This window comes from Blastomyces gilchristii, assembly GCF_000003855.2.
Source record: "Blastomyces gilchristii SLH14081 genomic scaffold supercont1.2, whole genome shotgun sequence".
Classification (NCBI taxonomy): Eukaryota; Fungi; Ascomycota; class Eurotiomycetes; order Onygenales; family Ajellomycetaceae; genus Blastomyces; species Blastomyces gilchristii.
Window position 1 is genome coordinate 4,321,298 of NW_003101681.1, and position 26,093 is coordinate 4,347,390.

At 33.0% G+C, this 26,093-nt stretch overlaps 3 protein-coding genes across 3 annotated transcripts; 2 read left to right on the forward strand and 1 right to left on the reverse strand.

Moving 5' to 3' along the window:
• Positions 1 to 21,737: 21,737 nt before the first annotated feature.
• Positions 21,738 to 23,384, reverse strand: BDBG_01322 (alcohol dehydrogenase). The gene is made up of 2 exons (XM_002628368.2): positions 22,676 to 23,384; positions 21,738 to 22,601 (listed from the first exon to the last, which is right to left on the reverse strand). Exons 1-2 carry the CDS (start codon positions 22,848 to 22,850, stop codon positions 21,922 to 21,924), a joined length of 855 nt encoding a protein of 284 aa, XP_002628414.1. The 5' UTR covers positions 22,851 to 23,384; the 3' UTR covers positions 21,738 to 21,921.
• Positions 23,030 to 23,525, forward strand: BDBG_01323 (uncharacterized protein; the record flags this gene model as incomplete). The annotated part of the gene is made up of 2 exons (XM_031720279.1): positions 23,030 to 23,068; positions 23,292 to 23,525. 2 exons carry the CDS (start codon positions 23,030 to 23,032, stop codon positions 23,523 to 23,525), a joined length of 273 nt encoding a protein of 90 aa, XP_031576390.1.
• Positions 23,526 to 23,665: 140 nt separating this feature from the next.
• BDBG_01324 (SNAD protein) lies at positions 23,666 to 26,071 on the forward strand (the record flags this gene model as incomplete). The annotated part of the gene is made up of 1 exon (XM_002628370.1): positions 23,666 to 26,071. The coding sequence occupies one exon, from the start codon at positions 23,666 to 23,668 to the stop codon at positions 26,069 to 26,071; it is 2,406 nt and encodes an 801-aa protein (XP_002628416.1).
• Between the last annotated feature and the right edge of the window lie 22 nt (positions 26,072 to 26,093).

Sequence of the window (26,093 nt, forward strand, 5' to 3'; positions counted from 1 at the left end):
GAAATCAAGGTGTGTGAGTTCGAAACCTGCAGAGGATACATTAAATCCGGAACTCAAGCATCTCAGATTTCTAATAAATACAGAGGTGTATAAATTGCTTCAATAAATTGCTCTATGTTTCTGAGCTGAGAAGTTATTATCACATGTATCTAATTGTCACTTCTTTGTATTTCCTATGTTCTTGTTATTTTAGCATGATCTCAACATCTGTATTTCCTTCTGTATAATCAACACTTAACCTGTATTTAACATCACGCAAGAACTCATCGTAAGCTCCGCTTGCATATGAGTATAATGAAAGAATAATAATAATAATAATAATAATAATAATAGACTATGTCTATGTATAGACTACAGAGGTCTTAATAAGATAATAGTTAAGAATCACTATTCATTATCATTAATTAATAAGATGATTGATTGATTATCTGAAGTAAAGATGTTCACAAAGATTGATATACAGAATATCTATCATACAATCAGAGTTAATGAAAATGATGTTTAAAAAACAGCTTTTTATATTAAGTACAGTAATTTTGAATATTTTGTTTTATCTTTTAATCTTTATAACACTTCAGTTATCTTTCAGATCTATATAAATGAGACACTGTAAGACCTTGTTAACATCTTCTATATAATATATCTGAATGACATTCTAATCTTCTTGAAAACAGAGAAAGAACATGATACTCATGTTTAAGAAGTATTAAGTTACTTAAGACAGTATTAACTCTATATAAATACTGAAAAATACTCATTCTATATACTGAAGATTAATTTCTTAGATTATATTATTGAGATGAACAGTATTTTAATAAACAGAAGTTAGGTCTTTATCATTGAGAACTGATCAGCACTGCAGATATACTGTAAGATACAGATATTTCTAGAATTTGTGAATTTCTACAGATAATTTATCTATATATATTCACAGATTACTGTCTCTCTTACAGATCTGTTAAAGAGAAGTGTGAAAGATAGAAAAATAAGACTATTTACTCTCACTCAAGACACTGTATAGATATTTACAGAATTAAAACAAGCTTTTATAGATATTATAATACTGAATCACTTTAACTCTAACTTACTCAGTCAGTGTAAGACTGATATATCTGAGAATGAGATCTATGAAATCTTTTCACAGTTGATACTAGAGATCTTTCAATGTTGAAAGAATCAGAGAATAATCATCTCTGAGAATACAGACAATAAAATGTCTATAAAAGAAGACTTTTTCACAGAGTTTATAAAACATTATAAATAAAGATCAGTGACCTTCTTCTTCAAGAAGTTATCACTTATATAGAGAAGATATAATACTCATAATCAAGAGCTATTAGTAATTATTAAATTCTTTAAAATTTGATAATATTATCTTCAGAGTAGTAAGTACTTAGTGTAAGTTCTTACTAATTATATAAATCTATATTACTTCTTAATAATAAAGAGCTTGATAGAACATCAAGTCAGATAAGTAAAGCTGCTTTCAGAGTATAATTTCTATATCTGATATTATTCAGATTAGCTTAACTCTGCTAATACACTATCTAAACAGCTTAATTATAATATTATTAATACAGAGAAGAATTCTATAAAAGAATCTCTATCATCACTGCAGAATTATTATTATTATTATTATTATTCTTTCATTATACTCATATGCAAGCAGAGCTTATGATAAGTCCTTATATAATGTTAAATACAGGTCAAGTGTTGATTATACAGAAGAAAATACAGATGTTGAGATTATATCAAGATAACAAGAACATAGGAAAATACAAAGAAGTGATAATTAAATACATGCAATAATAACTTCTCAGCTCAGAAACATAGAGTGATTTATTGAAGTGATTTGTACATCTCTGTATTTATTAGAAACCTGAGGTGCTTGAGTTTCAGATTTAATATATCCCCTGCGGGTTTTGAACCCACGCGCCTTGATTTCCCATGCCAAGACGCTACCAGGTGACCGCATTAACTATTCGGCCACCGGGGCTCATCACTGCAGAAGAAGCTGACTGCAGAGAATTAAAATTCTCTGAAGCTCAGAAACAGTGTTAATAAGACAGCTACATAACTCAGTATAGAAGATAGAAGAAAACTCAGATTCTTATAGAGAACTGACACTGAAGATTATGAGCTTCTCATATTATATCTTATAATTATTAAATTAATAAAGAATGAAATGATCTACAATCTTTTAATCTAACTACTTTTGAAATTTATTAATAAGTTATAGAAGAAGAATATCTCTACTACAGCTTAAATTCAGAAGTTGAAGAAGAAAGAATTCAGTTTAAACTTGAAAGAGATAGACTCTGAGCAGAGCAGTGCTGCTAAGAAATCAAGTTACTAATAACTAGAAGAATGTGAACTTCTACTGCTGAATGATTTAGTCTTTATTTCTTATAGTAGAATAGTGTATCAGAAGTTATTAAGAATTCATTATAATAATTCTTATATAAAGCACTTTAAGTTAAAGAAGACTGAGAAGCTTTTAAAATATAAATATATTTAAGACAAGCTTTAGACAGATGTCAAAGAGTATATTAAGACTTATAATATCTATTAAAAAATAAAGATTTCACAGTATAAGTAATATAGTAAGTTAATATTACTATCTATTTCAAAGAGTTTATAATAGAATCTATTAATGAATTTTATAGTTAATCTACTGAAGTTAATAAGAGTCAAAGAATATAACTTAATTTTAATTATTATTAACTATTTTATAAAGATGATTAAATATATCTCTATTTATAAAAAGATTAAAGCCTCTGAATTAACTAATCTGTTTTTAAATATTATCATTTATAATCACAGTGCTTTAAAATTATTAATAACAGATTAAGAATCTCTCTTCATCAGTAAATACTGATCAGCTTTTTACTATTATCTTATAATAAGATTTCTTCTCAGTATTATATTTCATCTGCAGACAGATGATCAGATTAAATATCAGAATCAGACACTAGAATAGTATCTTTAAGTATTCTATTTATATTATCAGAATAATTGACTCAAATATCTTCTAATTACTGAATTCATATATAATAATGTAAAGAATGTAATCTTAAAGATATCTTCTTTCTATATTTATTATAAATATAATTCTTTATTACTCAGTGATATTACAGATAATATTTCAAAGAGAGAAATAGACAGTCAGAATATTAAATAAATATAGAGAATAGAGTACTTCTCAGTATCAGAAGTAAAAGTAAGATTGAAACTTTTAAATAAAATTTATAAGAAGACAGTAAAAAGTATTCACTGTACTCAGAAGTAATAGATAAAATACTATAATTAAAAATATCTTTTAATGAAGTTCTTAATAGAGAATTAAGTACTACTTTTAGTAAAGAATATCAAGATAATAAGACTGTATAAGAAGCTTAGTGAGTAGTAACTAGAATCTTTCTTAGTAATAAGAGTGATAAGTAAGCAGATATATAAGTTAAAATTACTCACAGAATTGAAATCAATTCATTCTGTTTTTCATATTTTCTATTTAAAGCTCTATAAGTAACATTTCAGAGCAGAGCTGTCTTAACTGAATAATATTAAGATTAAGAGTGAATGAGTGATACTGAATATCTTATAAAGAAAATATTGAATAAATGAATATATTATAATAAGCTTCAATATCTTATTAAATAAAAAGATTATTCATTGTCAGAGAATTTATAAGAATCACTTAAGTATTTGAAAAATACTGAGAAAGAGATTATAAGCTATAAGACAGCTAGTAGAGATTACTCTGTTATATATTATAGATATTAAGTAAGAAATACTGCTTAAGACTTCTTATTTTTTCTTAAAGAGTTTTTTTAGAGATAATTTTATAGTAATAAGTCAGTGTTTTATAAGCTCTATAACACTCTTCTTCTATTTTCTCTTAAAGAGTTTTTTAGAAGTTTAATAAAACTATACAAGTGTAAAATTTCTGAAGTGATTAGAGAAAAGAAATATTTAAAATTAATAAAAAGATTAATATTATTAATCTGTGAGCTGCTATTATTCTAATAAGACTACAGTCTGCTGAAAAAGTAAAAAGAGAGAACTTCAGAGTCTACTTATTAATAATTATATTTTCATTCAACTTATTCTTTATTATTGAAGTCTTCAGTACTAATATCTTTATCTGCTGAGAAATTAGTACTGCAGTACTACAGAGAAGCATGCTGTAGAAGAGTATATATACTATAAAAGAGTATAAAAGATACTGAAATTATCAATTTATTAACTTATAAAGTATCTCAGTTATCTGTTTTAACTGAAGTGAGATTCTCTTTAATCAGTAATTAATCTTTACAGCACTTTTAACAGTGATATTAACTGACTTCTTCTTAAGATCAGTTATTCTGAGATATTTTTTCATCTCAGAGATTCACACTTTCATTTTCTTTTATAAATAAGTAAGAGAGATCTTCTCAGTTTTAATAGAATTTATTAATACTTGAAGCTCTGAGATTCTCACTCTGTACTACTTGAGTATCTGAGCTTCTTGTCAGAGTTAATACAATATCTTCTTATAGAGTAGATAATACTTATAGAGAGATAGAAGTCATTATTACAGATATAACAGAAATAACAGAAGTGAGAGAAGAGATAGATATATAAGATTTTCTTCTTCTTCAGCTGCTTAGTATAGTATAGATAAATAATAGTACTAATTAGAGACTATACTAAAGTCTTTTCACAGAGAGAAGATAAAGAAACTATAGAACTCTGTAAACTTAACTCAGTAATATTCTAAGCAGAGCTCAGATATACTGTGAGAGAGAAACTATAGATTAAACTTCTTAAAGTTACTATTTTCAGAATTAAGCTCTCTTCAGATTTCTCTCTGAATAATCACACAGAGTTATATATCACTGTATTAACTAAGAGAGAGAATAGTATTATAATAATAATAAAAAGAGCAGAGAAAGAACTGAATATAGATAAACTAACTAATAGAAGAGATAATATCTTACTGCAAGATATAATAACTACTATCACAGCTGTAAGAGAAGTAGAAGAAGAAGAAGAAGAAGATATAATAATAAGAGTAGTGCTTCTACAGTCTATTAACATTACTGTCTTCATCTTTAACTAAGCTTTCTTAACAGTTACAGAGACTGTAGCTACACTATAAAGACATTTACTTACTAGAAAATATTAGAATAAGCTCTTTATTATTCTTTAAGAATAATACTCTCATACACTCACTGTTACAATTGAGAGAGAGAGAAAGAAAAATATATTATAGAAGAAAGAGATCTTTTCAAAAAATTCTGCTACTACTATTAACTTTATCTCTAAAATACATCACTTTTACAGAGAATTTTATATATAGAATGAAATATAATGAAAGATCTGTAAGTTACTTATTAACTATGTTTTTCACATTTTAAATCAATATATAAGAAACTCACTTATTATATATTTAATTTAAATAAAGATGAGAAAAGAAAGATCTATACAGTTAGTAGAAAAACTCATCTATTTCTTTATATTATATACAGTATATATACTGTTAATCAGTTGATAACTGTTACTATATAATAAAGATAACTCTTAATTCAGTAATCTTAAGAGTATTAATGTAAGAATAAGTGCTCGCAGGCGATTATTCAGATGTTTGCAGCTTGATGTGATATGTACTGTTAACTACTAGAAGAATTTGCAGTAGAAAGATAAAATGTAGAGATCAAATGTATAATAGTATTCAAGCTGAGTTATGAATAGTATTCATGAACTTCAGTCTATATAGTTGTGTATAGTCAAGAGCTACTAGCTCTATTAATTATATAAGAGATAGAAATAGAGATAAAGAATCTGTGAGAAGTGAGATTTCTTACATATTTCTCTCTCTCTAAGACTTCATCTGTGAAGTCTTTCACTGAGTGACTTTATAGAATCAGCTCAGCACTGCAGTGATACTCACTAAAAACTCTTCACATCTATAAAAAAAACCTCAGTGAGAAAAAATCCCTTATTATTATAAAGAGAAAAGAGTCTGTCACTCAGTTTCTTATTCTATGAGATTCTTTATAGTCTATAGATTCTTCTCTAACTATTATACTGATTCATCTCACATCTTTTATATAGAAGAGTTTCAGTTGACTCTTAATTATTTTCATGAGATTCTTGTGTAATTATTACATAGATTTATCTCACAGATGAATCACTCTCTATAAGATTATTCTTATTAAAGAGAAGTATTTACAAGTTAATCTTTTACTCATTCTTATAAATTATTATTCTTTGACACTGTAGAATTGTGAGGAATTTTTCATTCTTTTATCAACTCTGTAAAATTGTAGAATCAAGATATCTACAGTCTGTAATCACTCTTTGTAATTATATAGAAAGATTCAGATCTGTGATTTATAATCACTCTTATTTACTAGAGTGATCTGACTGTTTCATAGAATCACTTACAGTGTAAGTAAATCTCTCTAGAGTAGTATAAATATCTCAGATTTATTTATAAAATCTCATCTTCTTTTTTCTTTTTCTATAACAGCTCTCATTCTTATAAACTGTGAGTATTCTCATTTATTTATAAAGTATTTTCACTTAAATAATAGAGAGAGAGTGTTTCTGACAATATCTGTATATTAATTCAAGAACTTCTCAAGAATAAAAATTTTTCAATTTCAATATCTTTATAAATAATATCTGACTGCTGCTGAGCTTCTTATAAGTATCTCTGTGACTTCTCTGATCACTTTTTATCAGCTGATAAAGCAGGAGTGTCACTGCTTATAACAGTGTCTTCATTCTCTTCAGCTCTATCACTGTACCTGATCTTCAGATCAGCAGTCAACTTCATATCTTCTTCAGATCAGTTTCTGACTTCAAGCAGTGCAGTCTCTTTCTTTGCTGTAAGTCTTCTTATAAGTAATTTCTTACAGACTCTAGCTAACAGTTCTTATAAAGCTTTTAATGTTATCAGTGTCTTCTATGACTCTGTGAGTCTATAATCATCTCTCTTCTACCTGCACAATCTCTGATCAGGTATATGTGAATATGTCTAGGTTTTCTATCAATGATTCTCGCGCCGCGGCGCATTTCCACAATCTCATTATTAATGAGAGATGAGTCCCCAGGTACCTGCAAAATCCAGGTAATTAAGGTAATACAAATGTCATGAATTCATGACAGAAGTTGATCTGAGTAGATGAGTTCTCTCTTCATATCTTAATTATTTTCAGACTGAATACTTCAGTACAACTGAGAGAGCAGATATAGCTTTATAAGAGATATTTAATCACACATGCAGACAGTCAGCTCTTAAGATTCTGCTACAACTGTATATACTCTGATATTCAGCTCTTCTAAAGTCTGTGTATTTCTGATAGTCTTCATATTAAATGCAATAATTGTCTGTATCACAGATATAATACTCTTTACTTCTTTAAAGAGAGAAATTAATAGTTATAAGAGAATTGAGTATTATAAGTATTGAGAATGTGAGTTTAAGTTTTCTTTATTTTTTCTTTATTAATCTCTAAATTATATTCACAGCTCTGTTTTTATTTTCTTATTTTTTAACTTTAGTAAGAGTATGATTTCTTCTTCTCTTATATACACTGTGAACTGTTCATCTCAGTAGAAACTCATTATCTTATAGACTAGAGCTTGTAAATAACAGTGTTAATATTTTTATCATAATCAGATTCTTAGTAAAGACTACATTATTCTGACTTATCAGAATTCATAGTATAAAAGTCATATCTCAGCTTCTACAGATATCTTATCTGTTCAGATAATTTCTAAGTGAACTCATTTATCTTATCAGAATACTCTTATCACTGAATCTTGAATCAGAGCTTATAATCTTACTTCTCTAAGTTAATAATCTCTTTAATCTGATATTCTCTTTCACTCTCTAGTACTTTGTAAACAGAGTGATAAGTCACAGAGTTCTCTTCTGAGAATTTCTTATATTCACAGAGTAAAGAGATATGAAAAATATTATATATTTACAACTCAGATAATAGTTTCAATCTGTAGAACTATAAACTAACTTTCTTCATAATCTTATAAAACTCTGTTTATAAGAGATTCAGCTTCTTACTAGATCTCTGTATAATAATATTTTCTAAACTTAGTTAGACTCTATTATCTTTCTTAAAACTCTTTATAATATGCTTAAAGTTATAGTATCTCTTCTAATACTCTTGAGTCTTTCTCAAGAATTTATAAGCTTTCTCTCAGATCTTCTGAATTCTCTCAGCTTATTCACAGATATCATTACACTCTATAGTGTACTCTTACAGATTCATCAAGATTATTCATGAATAAGTCTCAGTGAGTATCTCAAAGAGAGTTTTATCTATGCTGACATACTTTGAGTTATTGTATACAAACTCTGTAAATGATAATTAATACACTCAGTTATTCTGATTGTAATTGATAAAGCACTGTAGATACTATTTTAATATACTTATTAAATATTCTATCTAATCATCTATCTATTGATGAAAAGTCATGCTTAGATCTTATGAGATCTTTAGTATAATTATCAGATCAGATTAGAACTCTTCTATAAAGATTAATTCTCTATCTAAGATAATATTTATAGATAATTCATGCAATCAGATTATATTACAGATAAAGATATAAGTTAAATTCTTTAACTTTAAGTTCTTGTAAGTGAGTATAAAGTGTGTTATCTTGATAAAGTAATTCACTATTATCAGTACACTGTCAAAGCAGGTATTATATATATTCTTACTTTTAGAGAGACTTATAAGAGTATTCATTTCTAGCTATTCTCAAGATTTCTATGAAATGAGTAGAGAAGTAAGTTCTTTATATAATTTAAACTGCACTACTTATGAACTCTGATAAATAGTATAAGAGTTCACTATCTTCTTCACAAGTTCTCATATCTTCAGTCAGAAGTATTTTCTTATAAGCAACTCATGAGTTCTAGTGTCTGTAAAATAACCTGCTAGAGAAGAGTTATAATACCTTTTAATAAGTTCTATACATAGAAACTTATTCACAGATATATAAATTCAGTTCTCTCTTTATAAGAGATTATTTAAGTCTCTTTAATTCTTTATTTCTGCAGAATTGATCTCTGCTGTGAGTAGTTTCTAAATATACTAAGTATATTTATTCTTCAGTTACAGTTTAGATAATCTGAATAGAAGATCTTATAAAGACTTATACTCTATTTCTTCTTATATCAGGTCTTTCACAGCACTTCTCAAAGTCTGTAAACTCTTCAGATTATAGATACTCTCTTCAAGAATTCTTATAAAGATTCTCAGAGTGTTGACTCTCAGTATTATAGAGAGTAGTTGTATAGACTTCTTCTCTCTCTCTTTCTTCTTCTCTCACAGAGAATTGAGAGACTCTTCAGTCAATCTTTTTGTAACACTCAGTTTAAGTATTTCATGAAGCTTTTCTATCTTCTCTAGTCTCTCTATATCTATCACTCTGATCTTCTGTAAGAATAAGTGCTCGCAGGCGATTATTCGGGTGTTTGCAGCTTGGCGTGATATGTACTGTTAACTACTAGAAGTGTTCATGATAGGAAGATAAATATAGAGATCAAATGTATCATAGCATTCAAGCTGAGTTATGAATAGTATTCGTGAATTCCAGTCTATATAGTTGTGTGTAGTCAAGGGCCGCTAGCCCTATTAATTATGTGAGAGATAGGAATAGGGGTAAAGAATCTGTGAGAAGTGAGATTTCTTACATACCCCTCCCTCTCTAAGACTTCATCCGCGAAGCCTTTCACTGAGTGACTTCATAGTCAGCTCAGCACTGTAGTGATACTCACTAAAAATTCTTCATATCTATAAAAAATCTCAGTGAGGAAAAATCTCTTATTACTGTGAAGAGAAAAGAGTCTGTCACTCAGTTTCTTATTTTATAAGATTCTTTATAATCTACAGATTCTTCTCTGACTATTATACAGATCTATCTCACATCTTTCATATAAAAGAGTTTCAGTTGACTCTCAATCATTTTCACAAGGTTCTTGTGTAATCATCACACAGATTCATCTCACAGATGAATCACTCTCTGTGAGATCACTCTTATCAAAGAGAAACATTCATAAGTTAATCTTTCATTCATTCTTACAAATCATTACTCTTTAACACTGTAGAATTATAAGAAATTTTCCATTCTTTCATCAACTCTGTAGAATTGTAGAATCAAGATATTCACAGTCTGCAATCACTCTTTATAGTTATATAGAAAGATTCAGATCTGCAATTCATAATCACTCTTGTTTACTAGAGTGATCTGACTGTTCTGTGAAATCACTCACAGTGTAAGCAAATCTCTCTAGAGTAGTATAAATATCCCAGATCTGTTCACAGAATCTCATCTTCTTTTTCCTTTTTCTATAGCAGCTCTTATTCTTACAAACTGTGAGTATCTTTATTTATCTGTGAAGTGTTTTCATCTAGATAATAGAGAGAGAGTGTTTCTGACAATGTCTGCATATTGATTCAAGAACTTCTCAAGAATAAAAATTTTTTCAATTTCAATATCTTTGTAAACAATGTCTGATTACTGCTGAGCTTCTCATAAGCATCTCTATGACTTCTCTGATTACTTTTTACTGGCTGATGAAGCAGGGGTACTGCTGCTCACAATCACATCTTCATCTCTCTCAGTCTCATCACTGTATCTGATCTTCAGACCAGCAGCTCATCTCATCTCTCTCTCAGATCAGTCTCTGGCTTCAAGCAGCACAGTCTCTCTCTTTGCTGTAAGTCTTCTTATAAGTAATTTCTTACAGACTCTAGCTAACAGTTCTTGCAAAGCTCTCAGTGTTATCAGTGTCTTCTGCAGCTCTGTGAGTCTACAATCACTTTCTCTCTGCTCACACAATCTCTGATCAGGTATATGCAAATATGTCTAGGTTTTCTATCAATGATTCTCACACTGCAGTGCATTTTCACAATCTCATTATTAATAAGAGATGAGTTCTCAGATACTCATAAAATCTGAGTAATTAAGATAATGCAAATATCATGAATTTATAACAGAAGTTAATCTAAGTAGATAAGCTCTCTCTTCACATTCTCATTATTTTCAGACTGAATACTTCAGCATAACTGAGAGAGCAGACACAGCTTCATAAGAAATATCTGATCATATACACAGATGATCAGTCTTCAAGACTCTGCTGCAACTATACATACTCTGATGTTCAGCTTCTCTGAAGTCTGTGCATTTCTGATAATCTTTACATCAAATGCAACAATTATCTGTACTATGAATATAATACTCTCTGCTTCTTTGAAGAGAGAAATTGATAGTTATGAGAGAATTGAGTATCACAGATATTGATAATATAAGTGTGAGTTTTCTTTATTTTTTCTTTATTAATCTCTAAATTGCATTCACAGTTCTGTTTGTTTTCTTATTTTTTAACTTTAATAAGAACATGTTTTCTTCTTCTCTTGCATACATCACAGACTGTTCATCTCAGTAGAAACTCATTATCTTATAGACTAGAGTTTATAAATGACAGTGTTAATATCTTTATCATAATCAGATTCTTAGTAAAGATCACATCATTCTGACTTATCAGAATTCACAGCATGAAAGTCATGTCTCAGCTTCTGCAGATGTCTTATCTACTCAGATAATTTTTAAGTGAACTCATTCATCTTGTCAGAATACTCTTATCACTGAATCTTGAATCAGAGCTCATGATCTCACTTCTCTGAGTTAATAATCTCTTTAACCTGATATTCTCTTTCACTCTCTAGTGCTTTATAAACAGAGTGATGAGTCACAGAGTTCTCTTCTGAGAATTCCTTATATTCACAGAGTAAAGAGACATGAAAAACATTATATATCTGCAACTTAGATGACAGTTTCAATCTATAGAACTGTAAGCTAACTTTCTTCACAATCTTACAAGGCTCTGTTCACAAGAGATTCAGCTTCTTACTAGATCTTCACATAGTGATGTTTTCTAAACTCAGTCAGACTCTATCATCTTTCTTAAAACTCTTTATAATATACTTGAAGTCATAGTATCTCTTCTGATACTCTTGAGCCTTTCTCAAGAATTCACAGACTTTCTCTCAAATCTTCTGAATTCTCTCAGCTCATTCACAGATATTATCACACTCTATAGTGTACTCTCATAGGTTCATCAAGATTATTCACAGATAAGTCTCAGTGAGCATCTCAAAGAGAGTTTTATCTGTGCTGACATGCTTTGAGTTGTTATACACAAACTTCATAAGTGATAATCAATATATTCAGTTATTCTGATTGTAATTGATAAAGTACTGCAGATACTGTTTCAATATACTTATCAGACATTCTATCTGATCATCTGTCTGTTGATGAAAAGCCATGCTTAGATCTCATAAGATCTTCAGTATAGTTATCAGATCAGATCAGAACTCTTCTGTAAAGATTGATTCTCTATCTGAGATAATATTCACAGGCAATTCATGCAACTGAATCACATCATAGATAAAGATATGAGTCAAATTCTTTGATTTCAAGTTCTTACAGATGAATATAAAGTGTGTTATCTTGATAAAGTAATTCACTATTATCAGCACACTGTCAAAGCAGGCATTATATATGTTCTTGCTTTCAGAGAGGCTCACAAGAGTATTCATTTCTAGCTGTTCTCAAGGTTTCTGTGAAATGAGTAGAGAAGTGAGTTCTTCATATAATCTGAATCACACTACTCATGAACTCTGATAAACAGTATAAGAATTCACTATCTTCTTCATAAGTTCTCACATCTTCAGTCAGAAGTATTTTCTTACAAGTAACTTATAAGTTCTAGTATCTGTAAAATGATCTGCTAGAGAAGAGTTATGATACCTTTTAATAAGTTCTATACATAGAAACTTATTCACAGGTATATAAATCCAGCTCTCTCTTCATAAGAGATTATTTAAGTCTCTTTAATTCTTTATTTCTGCAGAGTTGGTCCCTGCTGTGAGCAGTTTTTAAATATACTGAGTATATTTATTCTTCAGTTGTAGTTCAGACAATCTGAATAGAAGATCTTACAAAAACTTATACTCTGTTTTCTCTTATATTAGGTTTTTCACAGCACTTCTCAAAGCCTGCAAACTCTTCAGATTATAGATACTCTCTTCAAGAATTCTCACAGAGATTCTCAGAGTATTGACTCTCAGTGTTATAAAGAGTAGTTGTACAGACTTCTTTTCTCTCTCTTCTCTCTTCTCTTATAGAGAATTGAGAGACTCTTCAGTTAATCTCTTCATAATACTCAGTCTGAGCATTCTGCAAAGCTTTTCTGTCTTCTCTAGTCTCTCTGTATCTGTCACTCTGATCTTCTTAATATAGTCTGACCTGTGAGAGGGTTCATCTGCTGAGTTCTTAGTTTCCTTGATATGTTCTATCTTGAACCAGAACTTACTCAGTCTCTGAACTCAGTGAATCTGTCACTATGAGAGTTTCTTAATTGAAGTAAACTGTTACAAGCTGTCATGATCAGTTCTAATAGTAATCACTATCACAAGACTCTCAAAGTAGTGATATCAGTGACAGAAGAATTTCACTATTATAAGAAGCTTCTGATTATAAATGTCATAGTTGATCTCTGTGAGTTGCATCTTCTGTGAGAAAAAGATCACTGAAACTCAGTTCTCATTTGACTGTAGTTATGAGACTATTTCTGAAATCATAAAGAAGAAGACATCTATCTTTAATCTGATTAAGAGTAAGAAATCAAAGTGAAACAGTATCACTGTATCTGTAAATATCTGTTTTAACCTTGCAAAGACTCTGTGAGCTTCTGAGATAAGAAAGTTCTCACAGTTCTCTCTTCTCAACAATCTTTTCATTCTTCATTTATAAAATGACTTCTTCTTGTTTTCACTCTTCAGCATGTCTGTAAGAGTCAAGAAGATTCTCACAAACACAAAGATAAATCATCTATAGAAATTCACAAAGCTCAGAAAGATCTGAATCTCATGAATACTAGTTGACTTCAGTCATGATAGAATAGTCTCAATCTGTGAAGATTTCATCTGAATATCATCTGCAGTGATTATATATTCTAGGAAATTAATTCAGTGAGCACTGAAGTTGCACTTCACAAGCTTAATATACAGTTCTGTCTCATCTAAGACCTTCAACACACTTTACACATGCTCAGTGTGTTCTTTCTTCTTCATAAAGTACATCATCACATCATTCAGATATATTACCACAAAGACATTCAGATATGCATGAAGTGTTTTATTAATGAAAGACTGAAATATCATAGAGACATTAGTCAGATCAAAAGACATTACTAGATATTTAAACAATCTCAGTGCAGTTCTAAAGACAGTCTTTCATTCATTCTCAGACTGTATTTGCAGCCATGTATATGCATTGATCACATTCAGTTATATAAATATAACAGCTCTCATGAGACAGTTGATCATATTCTCAATCAGAGACAGAGAGTAGCAGCTCTTTGTTATCTTGAAGTTCAGATTATGATAGTCTACACACAATCTGAGACCTTCATTCTTCTTCTTCATAAATATCACAGAGACTCTCACAGAGATCTGTGAAGATTGAATAAAGTCATTCTTCAGATTCTTCTTCACATAGGTCTGCAAGACCTCTGTCTTATGATGAGAGAGCTTATAAATTAGTTCTCAGAAGAGTTTCTGCTCTTCTATCAAATCTATTATCAGATTCTTCTCATAGTGAGAAGAAAGCTCAGCTGCCTTAGCTGAGCTGAACATCTCTGTGAGATCTCAGTATTTCTCTGATATCTGAAGCTTAGTTTTCATGATCATGAGATTCTCAGACACTTACAAAGTCATTATATAGATGAGCTTATCTTCTCTAATTAACTCTACAGCATCAACTGCTTCTATCTTTATAAGTAAATCTGTCAACACTGATCAGAAGTATAAACCTGACTCATAGACAGCTATGTGTGAGTTGTGTCTTTGAAGTTATGCAAGTCTTAAATACATGTTATCTGTAATGTTCATAATAATCATAGTTTTCACAAATCTTCTTCAGGTTTCAGAGAGATCTTGCAATTCAAAGATGATTCTTATAAGTCTCTCAGTTCTCAGGTCTGAGTTCTCATACTCTGCTTATTACAAGAGCAGGTTCTCAGTCTTCATCTTTCAGTTCATTCACTTCATGAGCTTTAGAGACATCACAGTGACCTGAGATTCTGAGTTTATCAATACTTTTCATACTTGTAAGACAGTAGTACTGCAGCACAGTCTCTTCTCACAAGCAAGCATTTTCATTGAGAGAGCAACAGATTCAGATATCAGCTTCAAGACTCTTAAGAAGGCTGTTACTGACTCTGTTCACAACTCTTCAAATTTCTATTTTGATTTGTTCAGACAGTTTACACAGAGATGTTCTGATTTAGAATAGATAAAGCAGAGTCTCTTTTCCTTGATCTCTCTGTTATACACTCTGTTCACAGAAGCTTGTGAAGCTCTCTCTCTCTGCTCAGCAGTCAGACACAAATCTCTCTGTATCTTATTATCTTTTTCTGACAAATCTGTTCTCTGTTGTCCTGACTCTCACAGAGCTGGTTGATAGTTCACTCTCTGCAGGTCTGTGACTCTCACAGTGATTTATAAGTGATGAATGAGAGTCATCAGTTTCTTCAGAGTCAAGAACTTAGAGCCTTGCTCAATGAGCTTGTTCTGCATGTCTTTATTCAGTTTCTTTATAAATATCATTATTCAGATCTTGTTTCAGGGCTCTGTTTTCACAGATCTTAATTCACATCACAATTCTATGAAGTGCTGTGAGTAGTCTTCATCAGATTTCTCACCTCTTTTTCTAATATTGATGATCACAGCTCAGGTGTTCTCTGTTCAGCTCACAGAGTCTTTCAACTTGTTCTCTAGATAGGTCTTGAGAACAGATTATCAGAATCTCTCATGATCATTCTCTAGATAGTTCAGCCAGTCCTTGACTTCAGTGTAATAGAGGTCTGTCATCACATAGATGACAGCTTCTTCATCTTTCATATCACACAGCTGGGCTTGCAAGTCAATTTCAAATACAAACTTGCAAAAGCTTTTATAGATTGTGATTCAATAGATGGCCTTAAGTGATTGTAGCTTGAGAAAGTTTCTTTTCAGTTCACAGATATCTCTGAAGATCATGTCTAGAGACTCAGTTCAAGAGTGTTTACAGACAGTAAGCATTTCTTGTAGAAAAATAGCTTGATTTCATGAAAGATGCTCAAGAATGTTCTTCACTGAGATTAATTCATTCATGAGTTTGAAGAGTTTCTCTGTCATAGATGCAGAGAATGATGTTCTGCAAGTGATTGATAAGTTCTCTGAGACTTCTTTTATAGAGATTATTCATGATTCAGATGACTGCTTCTGAGTGTCTACAGTAGAGTTTGCAGGGATTGAAGCATGCAAGTTTCTAGTTCTTTCAGTCATAACAGACAGTTGCTGACTGACTGAGCTTGAAATGTAAGAATAAGTGCTCACAGGTGATTATTCAGATGTTTGCAGCTTGACATGATATGTACTGTTAACTACTAGAAGTGTTCACAGTAGGAAGATAAATGTAGAGATTAAATGTATCATAGCATTCAAGCTGAGTTGTGAATAGTATTCATGAATTCCAGTCTATATAGTTGTGTGTAGCCAAGGGCCGCTAGCCCTATTGATTACACGAGAGATAGGAATAGAGGTAAAGAATTCGTGAGAAGCGGGATTTCTTACATCTTCTTAACATAGTCTGATCTGTAAGAGAGTTCATTTACTAAGTTCTTAGTTCTCTTAATATGTTCTATCTTGAATCAGAACTCACTTAGTCTCTGAGCTCAGTAAATCTACTATTATAAGAGTTTCTTGATTGAAGTAAACTATTATAAGCTGTTATGATCAGTTCTAACAGTAATCACTATTATAAGACTCTCAAAGTAGTAATATCAGTAATAGAAGAATTTCACTATTATGAGAAGCTTCTGATTATAAATGTTATAGTTGATCTTCACAAGTTACATCTTCTATAAGAAAAAGATCACTAAAACCCAGTTCTTATTTAACTGTAGTTATGAGACTATTTCTGAAATTATAAAGAAGAAGACATCTGTCTTCAATCTGATTAAGAGTAAGAGATCAAAGTGAAACAGTATCACTGTATTTATAAATATCTGTTTCAATCTTGTAAAGACCTTATAAGCTTCTAAGATAAGAAAGTTCTCACAGTTCTTTCTTCTTAATAATCTTTTCATTCTCTATTTATAGAATAACTTCTTCTTATTTTCACTCTTCAGCATGTCTGTAAGAGTTAAGAAGATTCTTATGAATACAAAGATAAATCATCTATAGAAATTCACAAAGCTCAGAAAAATCTGAATCTTATAAATACTAGTTAACTTCAGCTATAATAGAATAGTCTTAATCTGTGAAGATTTCATCTGAATATTATCTGCAGTGATTACATATTCTAGAAAATTAATCTGATAGATACTGAAGTTACACTTTATAAGCTTAATATACAGTTCTGTCTTATCTAAGATCTTTAATATACTTTATACATACTCAGTGTGTTCTTTCTTCTTCATAGAGTATATTATTATATCATTCAGATATATCATTATAAAGACATTCAGATATATATAAAGTATTTTATTAATGAAAGACTGAAATACTGTGAGAATATTAGTCAGATTAAAAGATATTACTAGATATTTAAATAATCTCAGTGCAGTTCTAAAGACAGTCTTTTATTCATCTTCAGACTGTATTCACAGTTATATATATACACTGATTATATTCAGTTGTGTGAATATAACAGCTTCTGTAAGACAGTTAATTACATTCTCAATCAGAGATAGAGAATAGCAGTTCTTTATTATCTTGAAGTTCAGATTACAGTAGTCTATACATAATCTGAGATCTTTATTCTTCTTCTTTATAAATATCACAGAGACTTCTGTGAAGATCTGTGAAGATTAGATAAAGTTATTCTTCAGATTCTTCTTTATATAGATCTGCAAGACCTCTGTCTTATAATGAAAGAGCTTATAGATTGATTCTCAGAAGAGTTTTTATTCTTTTATTAAATCTATTATTAGATTCTTCTTACAGTGAGAAAGAAGTTCAGCTATCTTTGCTAAGCTGAATATCTCTGCAAGATCTCAGTATTTCTCTGATATTTAAAGCTCAGTTTTCATAACTGCAAGATTCTCAGACACTTATAAAGTTATTATATAAATAAGCTTATCTTCTCTAATTAACTCTGCAGTATTAACTGATTCTATCTTTATAAGTGAGTCTGTCAACACTGATCAGAAGTATAAACCTGACTCATAGACAGCTATATACAGATTGTATCTTTAAAGTTATATAAGTCTTAAGTATATATTATCTGTGATATCTGTAATAATCACAGTTTCTGCAAATCTTCTTCAGATTTCAGAGAGATCTTACAATTCAAAGATAACTCTTATAAGTCTCTCAGTTCTCAGATCTGAGTTCTTGCACTCTGCTTATTATAAGAGCAGATTCTCAGTTTTTATCTTTCAGCTTATTCACTCTGTGAGCTTTAAAGATACTACAGTAATCTGAGATTCTGAGTTTATTAATACTTTCTATACTTATAAGATAGTAGTATCACAGTATGATCTCTTTCTGTGAGTAAGTATTTTTATCAAAGAAGTAACAGATTCAGATATCAACTTCAAGACTCTTAAAAAGGCTGTTACTGACTCTGTTCATAACTTTTCAAATTTCTATTTTAATTTGTTCAGACAGTTTGTACAGAGATATTCTAATTTAGAATAGATAAAACAGAGTCTCTTTTTCTTAATCTCTCTATTATACACTCTATTTATAGAAGCTTATAAAGCTCTTTCTCTCTACTCAGTAGTCAGATACAAATCTCTCTATATCTTATTATCTTTTTCTGATAAATCTGTTCTCTGTTATTCTGACTCTTATAGAGTCAGTCAGTGATTTACTCTTTATAAGTCTATGACTCTCACAGTGATCTGTAAGTAATGAATGAGAGTCATCAATTTCTTCAGAGTTAAGAACTTAGAGTCTTATTCAATGAGCTTATTCTATATATCTTTATTCAGTCTCTTTATAAATATCATTATTCAGGTCTTGTTTCAGAGCTCTGTTTTCACAGATTTCAATTTATATTATAATTTCATGAAATACTGTAAGTAGTCTTTATCAGATTTCTTGTCTCTTTTTCTAATATTAATGATCACAGCTCAGATATTCTCTGTCTGACTTATAAAGTCTTTCAACTTATTCTCTAGATAGGTCTTGAGAACAGATCAGTAGAATCTCTTATAATCATTCTCTAGATAATTCAGTCAGTTCTTGACTTCAGTATAATAGAGATCTGTTATTATATAGATAACAGCTTCTTCATCTTTCATATCACATAGTCAGGCTTGTGAGTCAATTTCAAATGCAAACTTATAAAAGCTTTTATAGATTATAGTTTAATAAGTAATCTTAAGTAATTGTAACTTAAGAAAGTTTCTTTTCAGTTCATAAGTATCTCTGAAGATCATGTCTAGAGACTCAGTTTAAAAGTGTTTACAGATAGTAAGTATTTCTTATAGAAAAATAGCTTAGTTTCACAGAAGATACTCAAGAATGTTCTTTACTGAGATTAATTCATTTATGAATTTGAAGAGTTTCTCTGTCACAGATGTAGAGAATAATATCTTATAAGTAATTAATAAGTTCTCTAAGACTTCTTTTATAGAGACTATTCATGATTCAGATGACTGCTTCTGAGTGTCTGCAGTAGAGTTCACAGAGATTAAAGTATATAAATTTCTAGTTTTTCAGTTATAATAAGTGATTACTGACTGACTGAGCTTGAAATATAAGAATAAGTGCTTACAGGTGATTATTCAGATGTTTGCAGCTTGATATAATATATACTATTAACTACTAGAAGAATTCACAGTAGAAAGATAAAATGTAGAGATTAAATGTATAATAGTATTTAAGCTGAGTTATGAATAGTATTTGTGAACTCCAGTCTATATAGTTGTGTGTAGCCAAGGGCTGCTAGCCCTATTGATTATGTGAGAGATAGAAATAGAGGTAAAGAATCCGCAAGAAGCGGGATTTCTTACAATTAAGACTATACTTTTAAAGAGAAGAGTATTATTATACTTTTAATTATATTAAAACTCTGCTACAGTTTTACACAGCTTATTACTTTTATATAGATAATTTTATTTTATCTGAACTGATTTTCAATCACTCTATAATATTATTTAAATATATTATAAAAAGATCTGATTAATGAATATAAGAATCTTACTTCTATATAAAATTAGTAGATTACTCTTTCTTAATAGTAAGACACTGCTAAGATATCACTTCAGCTATTCTTACTTATAGAATAAAAGAAGAGTATTCACTTATTATTTATATAGAATAGCTAAATACTGACTTCTTATCAAAGAAGTCAGTGATTTATTTTTCTTCTACTGAAATATATATAAGAGTTACTGCATTTCTTATATAATTATCTTAGTATACTAAGTATTATATCTGTGATATTCTCACAATAACTCTGTAGTCTATAAGCTCACTATTTAAGCAAGATAGTTAAGCTTACTTATACAGCTTCTTAAACAACTATCTCTATATAATACTGCTAACTAGTCACTGCTTCAGTTTTATCACATTACAGTATAGATAGCTTTTCATTATCAGATATTTTATAAATTTAAGAGAATTTAACAGAATAGTGATAAGAATTACAGAATAATGAGATTGTTTCTTCTTTAATATTAAGAGCTCTTTTTAATGTTAATATCTGAGTTACTAATTGTGAATCTGACACTTCAATAAAAGCTACAGAACTGTGTATTACAGATGTATTTAAAAATAGTGTTGAAATATTAAGAAGATTGAAAGAAGAGATAACTTCAATAATAAGATTACTCATCTTCTTCTTATATAACTTCTTCAAAAGATTAATTATCTTCTTTCAATTCTTCTTCTTCTCAATGATGATTTTATTGATCTGAAATTCATATTTGTATAATATAATAACAGCTGTATAATCTACAACTTTCACTTTTTTATAGATCTGTTTTATAATATACTTCTCAGTCATCTTTTCTGCAGTATATTGAATATGAAAGAAGCTGATAATTGAATCATTTACTGAGACAGTTCAGTATTTAATCTTGACAGAATTCTTTATCTCATTGATAATCACCTGTTCATACAATCTGTATGAGATGTCAGACTCAGGTATAGAGATTTGCAGATATTAAGAATTCTCAGACTGAGTCTCTATATTCTTCTCATTCACCTGCTTCTTCATCTCATCATTGACCAGATTCTCTCCATTATCCGGAACTTCTGGAACAGGTAGTTTGAGGAGACTGAGGTGCAGGGTAGGAGTCTTTGTACGGGCTTGCGAAGCAGCAGAATAGCGGGTGTTGCAAGGCATATTGAAAAAAGGGTTGATTGATATATATGGATTTGATGATAAAGGTAAGAAAGACGCGTATTTGGATGATATTTGATTGAAAAAGACATGTATTGGATGATATTGAATGATTCTAGAGAAATGTGGATATTTTGATTTTTTGGTGGTGTTTTGCTACTAATTTTCAGGGGGGGCTGGGAAAATTCTGTTTTCGCAAGTAATATGTCCGCCACAATAGTAAATAACGTTATGCCGGACAAGGAACAACCACATCAGCTGGGTGACGGGGGCGGAAGCGGTTGGCGGGAGGGCTACGAACAAACCCACGCGAGAAAAATAAAAATAAAAATAAAAATAATAAAAATAAAAATAAAAACTGGGGGAAAGAACCACATGGAGATACTCTTGATATCGATTAATTCATACGCTCATGCAAGAAGTATTTAGCTTGTACATGAAAAGTCGTTACACTACATTACATTATTCCGCCACAAAAATCCGAACCCAAGCTTCCCTTTACCAAGCAGTGTGGCCTCCGTCGATGATTATATTACTCCCAGTCATGAAGGAGCTGGCTTCGCTCAACATGAAAATAGCTGCGCCCGTGAACTCCTCCGGCCGTGCCAGACGGCCCAGCATATTCTCCCGCTCCCAGATCTCCTGGAGGCCAGGCACTTCCTCAAAATTCTTCTCCACCATTGGTGTGACAATGTGGCCCGGAGAGAGCGAATTGACACGAATTCCCTCATGACCCCACTCCATTGCAAGGCTTCTTGCCAGCTGAATCAATGCGGCTTTCGAGGCATTGTATGCGGGCGAAATCAAACCTCTGTTTGCGATGAGGCCGCTCATGCTTGCAATTAGGACGATGGAGCCGTGGTTTTTATATGTGATCATTTGTCTGGCCACGGCTTGGGCGGTCATGAAAGCCCCGGTATAGTTTACATCCATTATCCGTGTGATATCCTCTGCGGTACAATCGATGGCAGGCATGATCTGCTGGACGCCTGCGGCAGCCACTAGACCGTCGATTCCGTCATGTCTTCCTGCGATATCTACGATCTTGTCATTGAGGAGTATCGTGTCACGTACATCAAGATGATGGTAATGCAACGAGCCAACATGGGATCTGGCGGCTAGCTCTTGAGTTTCGATAAATTCATGCGCAGGTTCCTCAAGTATATCAAGGCAGTGCACTGGAGGTATGAAACAAGTTAGCATATTATCAACCAGGATTGCGTTTTTGGAGTTCTTGTTGTGGTGGACAAACCTTCGGCACCAGCCTCTGTCATTGCTTCTGCCATGCATAGCCCTAGCCCTCGACCACCACCTGTGACGACGTATACTTTATTCTTTAAGCTAAAGTTCGGATACACCTTTTGGTGGTGATGGTGGTTATGGTGGTTATGGGAGTCGTTTCTGTACGAGTTGTGGATAGTGGACATTGTGTCGGTTAGTCAATGAGTGACCTATGCGATAAAATGCATATATTGAAATTTTTCTGCTGGCAGCCGGAACCCAACAGGTCGGACGGTAGTAAATATATAAGATTCTACTCTGGCTCTGCTATCCTATTCAGATGACCTATGACATACGTGAGACTAGAAACCAAGTATCCGTGGCAATGGGTCAGTTGGCATCACAGGCGATCTCAACCTTTGGTGTACGCTAATAATTATATCGGCGCAAGCTACACGGAGGTACCTAGAGCATATCATCAATTTGAAATCCCTAGAGAGTCCATTCCTATCCGTTTATTCGCTCAAAACACTGATAATTGGTATGCCTCAGTGACTTTAAAGCCAAGTTTTCCCCAACGTCAACATTAGGGAGAACCTAGATATGGGCTCGAATAGAGCTGACGTTTCCCCGCAGTTCATCTCCAGCCGGTTCGCGATGTCATAACCCCAGGTTCGCTGATTCTTTTGAGGGCAAAATCTATTGTCCACGCAAACATCGCTCAGCCGCCAATCTTCCAGACTAAAGGGCGGCGACGATTAATGACGTCACAGAGTGCTCCTTCGGACTATCATCGGACCGATGTCCGTCGAGATGCTCCGATTCAAGCTAAGCCGGAAGCAGAACAAGTAAACAATGCGAACGCCGTTCATCTTTCATGATCTTGATAGCAACATTCCGTTTGTCTGCATTTCAGTTTAATGCTGAGATTTGGGGGATTAACTATGATATAGGACACCATTGCCAATTGCCTCCCAATACCTGCGACTAGACATCCCGAAACTGAAGCATTTGCGACAAAATGGCTGGTAACGGCTTCACCTCGCCCTTCCCCACGTCTCACGACACCCTGGGGGGTTCTTCCCTCAATACACCCAGTTTTATGCCCTCATCGCCTCCTAGATTGATGAACTCATTTCAGGAGTCAATTTTACATTCTAAGAAGCCCAGTTCGACTCACTCCTTGGCCGCAAATACTGCCCGTCGAAGAAGGATGCGGTCTCTGAAGACGACAACCAGTTCGCCTGAACCCAGTGATGGAAGCGATTCAGAAGCAAATCTTGCAGACTACACATTTGATATGAGCAGGCTATCAGATCATCATTCTGATCATGACGAAGGTGAACGCGACGAAGCGCACGAAGGGAACTCGCCAAAGGAGAAACACGTTTCATTTTCAGACTTTGGAGGTCCGCGTGATTTTACGTTGAATATGGTGGAACTCGTAAGAGGGACAGGCGCCCTTACAAACAGCGATGAGGATAACGCGTCAAAGTCAGAACCAGCTCAAACGCAGGAGGAAATGCGTCAGAATACAGTCGTTGCGGATCATACGATAAACGACTACAGTGAGATGGATACGCCACTCGATATGTCAACCCCTGCACACGTTCGTCCGCGACGAAATATAATTACAAGAAGTAACGCGCCGTTGGACAAAATTGATGAACCCTCTCCAATACAATCACCACCGAGCAAATGGCCCCCGCCAAATCCGGATCTTGCGGAGGCCCCTGTGGAGCGTGAATTGCGTGAAGAAATGAAGCGGCTCCAAGAAGAATTACACGAGAAGGACGAAAGAATCGAGGCAAATAGAAAGATGGTCTTGGAATCGGCGTCTGCCTCTCAGCAGATAAAACATCTACAGTCTGAACTTCAAAAGAAGAACGCCGCGCTGAAGGAGAAGGATGCGCAATTGTCTATTCTAGCTGGGCAGGACGAAGAAATAGAAAATCTGCGCATTCAGCTACAGCAAAAAGATGAACAACTTGAGCAGCATGAAGCCGATCCTTCCACAATAAGATCTCTCCGTCAAGAGTTGGAGCAACTTCAACGTAAGGGTTCTCAGAAAAACACTGCAGTTGATAAAAATGGGGATGACCCTCCTTTGTCAGAGAACAAGCCAGCCTCTACAAAATCAAGTGAGGATATTTCAAGCAAGGACACTCAGCTGAAACAACATGCCGCGGAGATCGACCAGTTGAAAGCTGCTCAGGACGCCCATTACCTCGAAATCGACAAGCTGGACTCTGAGCTTGATACCGCAAATCGGGAATATGAAGTCCTTGAAGAAAAGAATGAGGGCCTTTTTAACGCCCTCCAACAGTCTGAGTTACGAAACAATACTCTCCAGATCGAATTGGACAATGCAAATTCGGCAATCGATGCACAATATAATGCAGTGAAATCCTTCGCAAGCGAGGTGTCTATTGATATCACGGTAAATATGACTTTCAATCAAATTTTGGATGCGATTAAGGGGGCGTACCATGCAAGGAGAGCGTCGTCTATGAGCGAGGCGACAAAAAGCTCTGAGCGGATTCGAGCCTTGGAAAGAGAGCTCAGCGAAGTTCGATTACAGCTGCGGAATTCTTTACCTTCAGACCGCATGCAAACACTTCAACTCGAAGGCACACGCCAGGAACTCTCCGAATCAAGAGCACTCACTACAGTTCTACAAGGCGAGATATCGCGCCTCTCTTCCAAGATCGAATCTATCATATCCGAACAGACCAAATTGCAAGATACCCTCTACAAAACCACCCAGGAACGCGATAAGGCACTCTATACCATTGAAAACCTTCGCAACCAGCAGGACATGACCCAGTCACAACAGCTTAGTCCCCCAGTATCCCCCGCTCTTCAACCATCCGGCCTTGGCACATCAAAGTGCCCAGTCGACCACGATGCCCTCTTAAGATCCCACGAAGCGGAGTTGAACAGCGTTCACTCCGCCCACGCCACCGCTCTCTCCACTCTCCGCGACTCACATACAGAAACAATCCGCACCCTCCAGAACGTCATCTCCGCCTCTCAGTCGCGTGAAACGAAGCTCAACTCGGATCTCAGCGCTCTGCGCACATCCCTTGTTTCACTTGAACAGCGTGTTGCAGGACTACACGCGGAGCGGGAACGGTTGGAATCGATTATTGAGGCGAAGGAATCGGCTGCGAAAGCTATTGATAAGAAATTTGCGGGCGTATTGAAGAAGAGGGAGGAGGTGTGGGAGGGGCGTGTGGAGGGGTTGTTGAAAGACCGGGAACGGATGGGGAAGATTTTGATGTGGACGTGGGGGAAAGAGGAGGTCGGGGGACGGGCAGATGCTGGTGATGGTATGTTGAGCGGGCACGGGAAAGAGAATAAACCACCCCAGGGCTATAAGTATAAATACGTGGAGAGGAGGGGCGGAAAAGGTCGGGATGTTTAAGATGTTGGATTGTCGACTTAGT